The 12,290-nt window shown below is 38.4% G+C and overlaps 1 protein-coding gene across 1 annotated transcript in view; it reads right to left on the bottom strand.

The window, feature by feature from the left end:
* The window catches only part of BCAS1 (brain enriched myelin associated protein 1), a gene marked incomplete at both ends in the record, with an annotated part of 49,303 nt that overhangs the window by 17,534 nt on the left and 19,479 nt on the right, over positions 1-12,290 (bottom strand). Inside the window, 3 exons of the mRNA XM_083357426.1 lie at positions 1,382-1,516; positions 2,893-2,937; positions 5,018-5,176. Coding sequence (XP_083213552.1) covers positions 1,382-1,516; positions 2,893-2,937; positions 5,018-5,176 — 339 coding nt within the window. The remainder of the gene's footprint in view (positions 1-1,381; positions 1,517-2,892; positions 2,938-5,017; positions 5,177-12,290) is intronic.

The following is a 12,290-nucleotide window of genomic DNA, read 5'->3' as shown; positions in this document are numbered from 1 at the left end:
TTTTACATGTGCAGTATAGCCTGTTGTCCTAGGTTTTGTGATGGTGTTCCATCCAAGCCCTAATTGTGCTGGCTCAGCAAGCACAGTAGCAAACTCAGCAGTGCCGCTACTCAGTGAAACACGGAAAACTCATTTCCCAGGAAATAAGAATCTATGCCAAGGCAATCCTTCACATTTTCATCTTATAAAAACAGCCTTCCAGGTCTTGGTGCCATGATGATGCTGGAATTCAAGGAGTTGTGTTTACAACACATTAAATGTTGCCAGTTTTAACATATTTAACATGTGTTATAATTTCCTAAAATCAGCTCTTGTTCTAACTGGGCCTAAATTTTTTTTTCATATGGAAGGAATTTAATCGCTTTCCTTTTCTTCAATCCAGGGCTAACAAGATTGAAAAACTCAAAGATACCTGAGCCTGCCTTCCTTCCTTCCTTCCTTCCTTCCTTCCTTCCTTCCTTCCTTCCTTCCTTCCTTCCTTCCTTCCTTCCTTCCTTCCTTCCTTCCTCCCTCCCTCCCTCCCTCCCTCCTTCCCTCCCTCCCTCCCTCCCTCCTTCTGTGATGGCAGGGGAGCGGTTATTGCATGATTGGCAGTAGGTTGGGGGCAGGGCACTGAATTTCAACGTTTCAAAGAGAAGGAAAGAAAGTCGGACAGTTCAGCTTCAAATTGCTTTGTGAAGTGAAACTAATGGCAGTATGGAATTGCTCTTAAGTTCTGGTTAGGGCAGCACAGGTTTTGTTAGTGAGAAAGGGCTCAATAACAAGACACAGAAAATAGCAGTCAATATGCAGTTAGTGGGAACTTCCTTCCACTGAACCCTGAATTCACAGATATTAATGGAGAGATAGATATTCAGAATTATCATGCTATTTCCCTGCTGCCAAATTATATCTTGGTGGAGCAGTGGGCTAATGCCTCCTTAAGTAACACCAGCTGCCTGCAATTAGTGCAGATTCGCATCCCACCAGGCCCAAGGTTGACTCAGCCTTCCATCCTTCCGAGGTAGGTAAAATGAGGACCCAGATTGTTGGGGGCAATTAAGCTGACTTTGTAATAATGCCGCTTGGGGGGGGGCGAAAGCCCTAATAAGCAGGCATATACATAGAATGAAGGCTATTGCTAAGCACATTGGTTTGTGCTTAAATTGTAAGCCGCCCTGAGTCTTCAGAGAAGGGCGGGATATAAATGGGATTAAAATAAATAAAAACAAAAAATATCTTTGTCAAAGCCAGCAACAATTCTAAAAAATAATATGTCCAATTGAAGATTTGCTTTTTAATAAGTCTAGCTGCTACATGCTTACAGTCAGGATAAGAAGATTTAAAAGTTATCTGTTGTTATTCAGGGTTCGAGCTCTTCATTTTACTCTCCCATACCAACCTTATGTCTAAACAGTTTGCTAAATGTACTATGTCCTAATCGTGGGCTGTCTGGCTTCTTTTTCTTGGTGCTTTTGACAAGGGAATCAGTCACCGTCTTCTCAGCAAGCTGCCCACCATGGCCTGTTTGAGATCCCTTTGTGTGACATCAATCAAAGTTGAATTTTCATTGCATGCTGTTTTCCTTTTGCCCGTAACAGGCACCAGCAATAGTTTATGCACAATGTCTTTATAAAACTCAGTACTCATATCCACAAATCTCACTTCACTGAAGAGAATTCTATATTTTGTTAAGTACTATATATAGCATTGCATTTTTTCCCAATTGCAGATAGTCCTTGATATACGACCTGAGCCCAACATTTCTGTTGTTAAATGAGATCTTTGTTAAGTGAGTTTTGTCCCATTTTATGACCTTTTTTGTCACAGTTGTTAAGTGAATCACTGCAGTTGATAAATTAGTAACACGGTTGTTAAGTCAATCTGGCTTCCCCATTGTTTTTGCTTGTCAAAAGGCTGCAAAAGGTGATCACATGACCTTGGGACACAGCAATGGTCATAATCTGAATTTTGATCACACGATCATGAGGATATTACAAAGGGAGTAAATGTGAAAAACAGTCATGTCACTTCTTTCAGTGCTGTTGTAACTTTGAACAGTCACTAAATGAACTGTTGTAAGTCAAGGACTACCTGTATTTGCAAGAATATATTATTTGAGCAAGAAATCCACACATATCTACCACTGAAATGGCAATCATGTAACCACAGCTGACCACAGCGGTGTGGTGATATGACAACACTGAAGTGGCCACAACTTTGGCAAGTTTCAATCCCACAAGAGTCATGGGTTTTAGATTTTAGACATATGCTGTAAATTGGTCCATTTGAGGTCCATTGATTAAACATTGTTTCCCTATGAAGTTTGCCAAATTGAAGGTTACAAACAATCTAAAAGACACAAGAGTTTTAGTAAATGAGTCATTAGGCTTAGCAAAACCTCTCTGGGTGTAGGCAACAATGTTGCCCTGGCAGAAATAAACCACAACAGACTCAGTTCTTACAACAATGAAAACCAAAATGAAACAGATGAGTGAACCTAGTCATCACAAGCATCATGCTTAATGAGAATTGAATTCAACTCCTTATCTAACATAATTTACAATAGCTTTCCCCAAGCTAGCAGCCTCCACTTGTCCAGTGTGGCCTCCAAGAATAATAAGGCAGTTGTGAAGGTAAAACAAATGAAGATCATGTATGCAGTTCTGAACATCATAAAAGTAAATCAAATAAGTAAAATGAAGTAGATCAAATAAGTAAAATAATGCAAATTAAATGACACATAAACTTTAAAATCACCCACCCAACTTCATATCAGATGCAGTGCTTTTCCATTTAAGATGAGATGTGTGTGTGTGAATCAATCCTGAAATACCCAGACAGGTAGCCCCCCCCCCAAAAAAAAAACAACCACCCCTCAAATGTTGAACTTGCAAAGAGAAAGACACTCACCTTATCCTCAGTGTCACACTTGGAATCAGCTTTGCTTGGTGAAACCTTTCAATACAAAAATCATTCTTGAAATCGCAGTTTGTAACACTATTCCAAATCTTGTCATTGATTGAGAGGACGTAGGAGGACATAGTTTTAAAATACAGAGATATAGATTGAAACGATGAAGTTTCTAGCTATATGTGAAGCAAAGTAACAATCTGGTAAAGTTATGTTTTCCCCTCAAACATTCAAATTGGACAAACATCTGTTAGAAAAGAAATTGGAAGCTTTTTTCCCCCACAAAAAATAATCAACACTAGATGGCAGAACCACTGCTGCTTGTGATGAATAAATTCATTCATTTTTTTTGTTTTTCGTTTGTTTGTTTCACAAGTCACTCCTAAGGCCCAAGAACCAAGAACAACATATGGAGTTACTGCTGAGTAGCTTCTTTATTGTTATTCACCTATAGGAATCTTGCTAGACTAAAACAACTATATATACAAAATGGATGTATTCTGTGAACTGCTAAGGAGTGGCCATCTTAACTCTCTTCCTGCCTACCAAACTGCCCAAGCTCTGCTGCCTCTTTGACCTCTGGAAATCAACTGCTCCCTCCTTGGGATTCCAGACTACATTCCACGCCATCATTCCAGTTATACACATTTTGTTGACTACAGTATTGTCTTGCTTTGAGTCAAAGAAAGAAAACAAAGAACCCACATTCATGCCTAGCAGGATGCTTTGCAGGATATACAATCCCAGATGTTATCTTTTAGTTATCTGCCGCTGGAAAAAAATATTACCAGTCTTTTGATTCTTTCCAGCAGTTATTTTATTTTCTTATATTCTGTCCTCAAACTACTTAAAGGTAAAGGTAAAGGTTCCCCCGCACATGCGTGCTAGTCGTTTCCAACTCTAGGGGCTGGTGCTCATCTCTGTTTCAAAGCCGAAGAGCCAGCGCTTGTCTGAGGACGTCTCCGTGGTCATGTGGCCGGCATGACTAGACGCCAAAGGCGCACGGAACGCTGTTACCTTCCCACCGTAGTGGTTCCTATTTTTCTACTTGCATTTTTACGTGCTTTCGAACTGCTAGGTTGGCAGAAGCTGGGACGAGTAACAGGCGCTCACTCTGTTACGCGGCACTCGGGATTTGACCTGTCAAATTGCCGACCATCTGATCGACAGGCTCAGCGTCCTAACCAACTGAGCCACCGCGTCCCTCCAAACTACTTAATGCATATGCAAAAAGGAAAAAAACAACCAAGAAACATGTCTGAATTCATGTGGTTTTTAAAAATAACCTTAAATGTCAGTCTTACGCTGTTCAGAAGTTCTATATAGGTTGAATTTAAAGAGCATTGTTTCTGAATAAAAGTCTTGGTGCAGATTTTTTTATTCCTTCATCGATACTGGTACATATTTTTTTCATTGTGCTTAACTAAAAATCCTGCTTTTGAGAAAGAAAATTTATTTATGAATATAATACTTTTAAATGGTTGCCCAACTCACGCATTCTTAACATTAAAATTCCATAATTTAAAAACCTGTAACCCCCATCAGAATATATCTGATAATTTTGACTTGATCTTTCTAATTAATGAATAAAAACCATAGCCTTTCATACTCAGTTAACTTACATTCTTCTATAATAGCCTTTTCCAATTTTGCACCCTAAATCCAAAGATTTCTGGTTAAGATGACTTCCTAAAAGCAAGGGAATTCCAATCCAATATAACTGTTGGGTGCCAATCTGAGGAAAATTATTCTATAAGTTCCTTACTTCTTCTAAAACAGAAGCCTTGCTTTCTACATTGTCTAGCAAGTATAACTAGCCTCACTATCTTTGTCATAGTTCCGACTAATGAAACACTTCAAAGACAATCTTTGACAATCTTCTTATCTGCCATACATGATTTACATGATTTTACATTTGGCTTCTATGATAGTTACTTTTCTGCTGCTGTCATATTTTAAACAATTGCCCCTTTTAAAGAAGGAAGGAAGGAAGGAAGGAAGGAAGGAAGGAAGGAAGGAAGGAAGGAAGGAAGGAAGGAAGGAAGGAAGGAAGGAAGGAAAGATTGATAGAAAATGTGTGTAACAATTCATCTCAGATAGGGAAAAGCCAATGATAATATCTTACCAGTGTTTTGAAGAAGCTCATGATGTTATTATCTGTCCTGGTTGCTATATTAATGTTCTCTGTTTTTCTCTCTTCTTGGGCAAAATCTTCAGAGGCCAAGCAATTTGCAACTGCTATATCCTGTTGCAGAGTGGTTTGGTTGCACTCATCTATTAAATTCTGCATCAAAAGAAAGCATGTTTCTTTCAGATCCTAACTTCTGGAATGCCAAACAGATTTGTAAAAGTAATCTGTTTGCCATTTGTATCATGTTGCTCTACAAGAAAGAGTCATAATTCCATCCATATTTCTTCAGCCTACATATCCAGAACAATTGGTCGTTTATGTAGTCAATGTCAAAAATATGTATGGTTGCCGTTGGTTGGAGGGACATTGTTCGGAATCACAGAGAACAACAAATGCAAGAAACATGGTTGCATATTCCAAGCAACTGAATATTAAATAGTAAACTCCACGACTGCAGTTTTGAACTCTGAATTCTGAGGATAATATACTACCACACAGGATTTTTTGGAAAGCTCAGTTTATAAAATTTAATTTGCTTAGCATTTGCTTAAACCTAGCTAAAACTTTAATACTGATGCAGCATGGAAATGTTGTCTTGATGATTGTTTACATTTAAAAAATAGTAATTTCTGCAACTGTAAGGATTTTTGAAAAAAATATATTGTTCAAACCTTTGAGTTTGAATTAAATAGTAAAAACCACAAAATGCCTTATACAGAGAAGACCAATGATACTTTCTGGGATAATTAACAGACTAAGGAGCAAAAATGAATTCAAAACAATCTTGATAGGTCAAAAATGGGCTGAAATAATACCAGAATAGAGAAAATAAAATAAATAGAATATAGAAGAGAGGTTTTTCTTTTTCGTTTCATGCCTTCAAGTCAGTGTTGACACAACTGCCAGGACTAATTCTTGTAGTTTTCTTGGCAAGATTTGAGAATTGGTTTTCCCTTCCTTCCTTCCTAGGACTGAGAAAGAATGGCTGGCCCAGATGACTTTGTGTTTAAGGTGGGACTAGAACTCATGGTCTCTCAATTTCTAGCCTGGTGTTTTTAACCACTACAACCAACTGGCTCAGCAGAAAGAATACTGGGCTTGAAATAGGACATTTGAAAAATATTTTGGAACTGCAGCTATAAGGTAAAGGTAAAGGTTCCCCCGCACATGCGTGCTAGTCGTTTCCGACTCTAGGGGCTGGTGCTCATCTCCGTTTCAAAGCCGCTTGTCCGAGGACGTCTCCGTGGTCATGTGGCTGGCATGACTAGACGCCAAAGGCGCACGGAACGCTGTTACCTTCCCACCGTAGTGGTCCCTATTTTTCTACTTGCATTTTTACGTGCTTTTGAACTGCTAGGTTGGCAGAAGCTGGGACAAGTAACAGGCGCTCACTCTGTTATGCGGCACTCGGGATTCGATCCGCCAAACTGCCGACCTTCTGATCGACAAGCTCAGCGTCCTAACCCGCTGAGCCACCATGTCCCTTATAACTGCAGCTATACCCAAGCTGAATATGAATCAGTTATGATATGGCTGAAAACAAGGCAAGTGTCAGGCGTGAAAGACCAGAGTTACATGTAAAGTGCAATTAAATGGATTTCTTACTGCAAGCCAATGCACAGGAATCTTCTCAACACCTGTTTAGATAAGAGTCAAGAGCACTCAAGGTCACGCTTGTGGCTATAAGGGATACTAGGCCATTCCTTCTTCTTTTTTAAAATTTAATTTATTTGTTTTATTTTTCACAGTTCCTTTAATATCCCACAAACTAACCAATGAAATATAAACATTTTTTCAAGTATTTAACATTTGTTATATCAGTAATGCTGCAGGTATTATATATAAAGGTAAAGGTAAAGGTTCCCCCGCACATGCGTGCTAGTCGTTTCCGACTCTAGGGGCCGGTGCTCATCTCCGTTTCAAAGCCGAAGAGCCAGCGCTTATCCGAGGACATCTCCATGGTCATGTGGCCGGCATGACTAGACGCCAAAGGCGCACGGAACGCTGTTACCTTCCCACTGTAGTGGTCCCTATTTTTCTACTCGCATTTTTACGTGCTTTCGAACTGCTAGGTGGGCAGAAGCTGAGACGAGTAACAGGCGCTCACTCTGTTACGCGGCACTCGGGATTCAAACCGCCAAACTGCCGACCTTCTGATCGACAAGCTCAGCATCCTAACCCACTGAGCCACCGCGTCCCTCGGTATTATATATAACCATACATAAATACATACACGTAAGTTTGGGTGCTGCTCGTCCATTTCCCCTTTCACTGTATCCACCCTCCTTCTCTCTCTTTCTTCTCTACCTTCTTTCTCCCTTTCTCCTCTCTTTCCTACTTCCCTCTTCTTCCTCTCCTCTCCTCTTTTCCTCACCACTCCCCTCCCGTTTCTCCCCACCTCTCCTCCTCTTTCCCTCCAACCTTCCTACTTCCTTCCCCCTCCTCTACTCTCTTCCCTCTCTCCTCTCCTTTCTTCCCTCCCATTCCTCTTCTGATACAATTCAGGGGTGATGTCCGAGCAGCTCCTCTCCTTGGATTTTCAGTGTCTATATTAGGTATCCGCCTCAGGGTTCTGGCATTCCTTCTCCTACAACAAGTGCCATTTCAGGCAATATCAATGAAAGCATAGCTTCACATACAAAAATTGCTCAACTGTATTCTAGCTCTGTCAAGACCCCAAATTGAGAACAGGTTTACAGAAAGATAATTAGAAAATAAAGTTTCTAATTGGTTAGTGTATTTGTATTGTATAGTAGTCTTCCTCTCTCAGGAAATTGAATGTAACACAGTAACTATATGTAAACAAGAATATGAGTGGTCTGTGTATGTGTGTTTGAATACTTGTGTGTGTGTGTGTGTGTGTTTCTGTGTGTCTACCTCATCTTTCTCATTTATTCCACCTTGCTTTTCAACAATACCATGGATATTTGAAGCAAATAAACATGTTTTTTTTCTACTTTGTACAGCCGAACAAAGTAAAATATACTCAGAAATGGACACTCACAAAAGTTCAGCTTTGACAGCTGCTCTCTGCCCACCTACTCTCTTCTCTTTTGTTGTATACAAGCTGAACAATTCCTAATTAATTTCATACTTGCCAACATTTTACAAATGATAAAAGCAGCATCATTGTCTAGTAGTTATAACACTCTCTATCTTACACAAGCACACATATACACAAAGAGACAAAAACATAGGATTACACAGACTGTTTTTCTGCTGTGCTAAATTACTGTAGAAAAGTTTCTAAAAGTTTTAAAAACTGGCCAGATTCAGAGCACATTCTTCAGATAGGTTTTAACAAATGTGTACACCAATTTTTTGGTTAAAAATCAAGAAAACTAGTAAAGGAGAAGAATTACAATATGTAGAGTAATATTTTAAAAATACAATGAAAGTATTTTTTTATCTTTCATATCTTTCAAGAATGGCTGCAGGACTTGGGTGTGGCTAGACTAAAGAAAGGAAGTAATAGGAGTGACACGATAGCTGCATTCCAGTATTTGAGGGGCTGCTACAAAGAAGAGGAGGTCAAATTATTCTCCAAAGCACCAGAGGGCAGGACAAGAAACAATGGTTGGAAACTGATCAAAGAGAGAAGCAACCTGGAATTAAGGAGAAACTTCCTAACAATGAGGATAATTAACCAGTGGAATGCCTTGACTTCAAAAATCATGGGTGCTAAATCACTGGAGGTTTTTAAGAAGAGACTAGACCACAGGTCTGCAACCCGCGGCTCCCAGTCCTCTGCCATGTGCAGTCCCCCCCAAAAAAAAGCGGGACTAAAAAGGTTCAACCAATCAATTCAAATATGCAGGGTAGGTGCATATCTCGCCTTGGTTCCACTCTTCAGTCAAACCCTGTTCTGCACATGCATGCATGTACGCGCATGCGCACACATTTTTTTGCGGCTCCCAGTTTTTCCTTTTGTGAGGGAACCAGTTCCGAGTGGCTCTTTCACTGTTTCAGGTTGCTGACCCCTGGACTAGACAGTCACCTGTCTGAATTGGTATAGGTTATCCTGCTCAAGCAGAGGACTGGACTAGAAGACCTCCAAGGTCCCTTCCAGTTGTGTTGTATTGTATTGTATTGTATTGTATTGTATTGTATTGTATTGTATTGTATTGTATTGTATTGTATTGTATTGTATTGTATTGTATTGTATTGTATTGTATTGTATTGTATTGTATTCTATTCTATTCTATTCTATTCTATTCTATTCTATTCTATTCTATTCTCAGAGATTGTCCTGACATATCCCTGCAGTACAAATTAGTCGTCAACTTACAATTATTTGTTTAGTGACCATTCAAAGTTAAAATGACCATTTTTCACATTTATAATGGCTGCAGTATCTTACAGTCATGTGATCAAAATTCAGACGCTTGGCATCTGGCATCATTTATAATGGTTGCAGTGTCTCAGGGTCATGTGATCATCTTTTGTGACCTTCCGACAAGCAAAGTTAATGAGGAAGCCAGATTCACTTAACAACCATGTTACTAACTGAACAACTGCAGAGATTCACTTAACAACTGTGGCCAGAATGGTCATAAAATGGGGCAAAATTCACTTAACAAAATTCTGCTTGGCAATAGATATTTTGGTCTGAATTGTGGCCATAATTCAAGCACAACTTGTATTCTTGCCAGGTTTTTCAGAAGTGGTTTGCCATTGCTCCTTCCTAGGGGCCAAGAAAGAGTGTCTGTCATTCAGCTGACCTGTTTCTAGCCTGATGCTTTCACCACTACAACAAAGTGGCTCTCACAATAAGCGTACAACAAGCAGCTAAAATATTATTAATTCAGAGAAGGGAAAACAGACGCTAAAAGGATGCAACCATGAGAATTTTTTTTTAAAAAAAGCAATCAAAATTTCTCAATTAATCCAAGTTCACATCCCTAACAATCAAAAGTCTTTCTTAAAAAAGCTACAGTACTACAAAGGAGCCATCAAATTCTGCTGGTAAACTTCCAAGCTAATTTCACAGGAAGGTAGAATTAGGCCAAACCCTTTCTTGACGTGCCTAAGGTAGACAGACGGTTAAAGGAATAAACTGAAATATTCTCAGGTCAAGATAGGGAACGGGGTGGCCTAGGGTTCACCAAAAAGTTTTATTTATTTATTTATTTAAAAAAAATGGAACAGATAAAAATTTCTTTTAATGGATGATTTTATTTGTAATCTATGGGCACAGTGTAAATGCCAACATTTTGTCACTGACAACATACTTGTCAACAACAAATGATACATAAATTATTTATCATTCCTCATATAGATGAACAATATATTGACAATCATATGACATATATTTTTTTAATTCAGTTATGTTTATAGACGGAGGGGCCCACAAAGGCAAACATGCCTAGGGCTTACAAGTCATAATGGCGCTCTGGGCAAAAATGTCCCCAGCCAAGCTTGACAAGCCCCGCCATCTTCTTCTGCATGCCTGCATCATGATTTCACTGCAGTGTTGCTTGCACAGTGACATCACTGTGTCTGCTGAGATGCCGTTGAAAGCAGATTTTGCTTGCTGTCAAAAAAAACAGACCAGTCAGGGCAGCTGGTTTAATTACTGATGGCAATTTTCAATTAGTGACTATGAGCAGACCAGCTGCTGCTAACCTGGTTTTTGAGGGCAAGGAATAATTATTTTTTAAAAAATAAATAAAGAAATAAATCTGGGGATCAAGTAATGTCAGATAACTTCACTGGTTGGTTATAGTGCAGATCTTGTTTTATAATAAATTAAACAAATATTATTTAGAATTCCTGGGTGATATTTTGGAAAGTTGGAAGCAGTTAGGAAGGAATATTCCTCAACCAGAAAAAAAGGTAATTGTACTCTCTCGGTCTGAACTGTGAGCTCATGGATGCTTTTGAAAACATGAATGTTATCCCGGGTTCTTCTGTGTATGTATAGTGTTTAGCTTTTAAACCCTCCATATTTCATTTTAGTGCTTTTTGAAGGATTCAAAGTATTGTATTGGGGTTTGGCTTTGTTAGTTTTTAGCAATTCTCTTAGGGACCCACTAGGAGTCACTTTATAAATGCATTGATCGTATGTAATAGCTGTTGTTTTGGGGGTAGAGTGCACATGTTTTGTAACTTGCTGTTTCAATAGCACTTTTTTTTTTAAAATGGTGGCTTTTTAAATACTATTTTATATAATAATCCTGTTATTATATAGAAAACATAATTCAATGGATTATTCGATAGTTGCATTTTTCATTCATACAATACAATTCTTTATGCAGTGCTTGGCTGGGTGGGAGAGACATTATCAAACCACAATATGAATCTATTTAGAAAGATATTCAGAAATATATTATGGAGCTTATTCTACCCCGTGGAGATCCTTTTCTACATGTCTTTCCTTTACCAGAAAAAAATGGGTCACGTACTGTTACAAAGAGAACATACAGTTCAGTGGGATGGAAGTGGGCAGTGGAGAGAAATTCTTATTATATGTGAAATGCTGCATGCATGGAGTTATGGTATAACAAAAGTCCTTTAACTTTATGAAAAGCTAATAGAAATAGTGTTTCTTTTTAGGTCAGCATGCAAGGAGTTAAATGCTTCTATAAAAGTCAGTCAATCGGTTGGTCTACAACTTTCTCTCTCTGTCTCCTATCTAATCACATTCTATCTTGTCACAATCAAAAAGAACCTTGATAGCTTAGATAAATTAAAATAAAACAATTAAACCCTCTAATATAGAAGCTTCACAACAATAAAAATAACATTAACTAAACATAAAAATAATTCATTTGGGGGAATCTTAAAAAGTTTAGAAATGCCATACAAGAGTAAAGAGGTTATCTCAGGAATCAAGAGTTGTTGCCAGTACATAGCAACAACTCTTTATATTCATCTCCATGAAATGTTATTCGTCATGCATTAAAAACGATGATGGTAACTGTAGAAAATGTATACTTTTACAGAAAGCGCAAGCAAATTGGACAGGTATTTATTAACATTTGCCAAGCTACTATAAAAAGGATTTATGACTTTCTAATAGAAATTATATGACTTGTAACATGACCTGCAGCCTAGTATTATCACTCATTTCTTCCCCAAAATATGTTACTAGTCCTCAGTAATATGGGGGGTGGAATGAGGAAAGTCTGGCTATAATACATCAGTGGAAGGAGAGAATTCTAAACTTTCATGATTTTCAAATAAAGTTCGATAAAGATTTAAACAAAAGGCATTCTTCAAATAATCATTTAAATATTTGGACTTTTCATCTAAGTTTGTTTATTAT

This window comes from Vipera ursinii (assembly GCF_947247035.1).
Source record: "Vipera ursinii genome assembly, chromosome: 3".
NCBI classification, from domain to species: domain Eukaryota; kingdom Metazoa; phylum Chordata; class Lepidosauria; order Squamata; family Viperidae; genus Vipera; species Vipera ursinii.
Note: the sequence above shows the minus strand (reverse complement) of the source record. Positions and strands in the feature narration are given on the sequence as shown.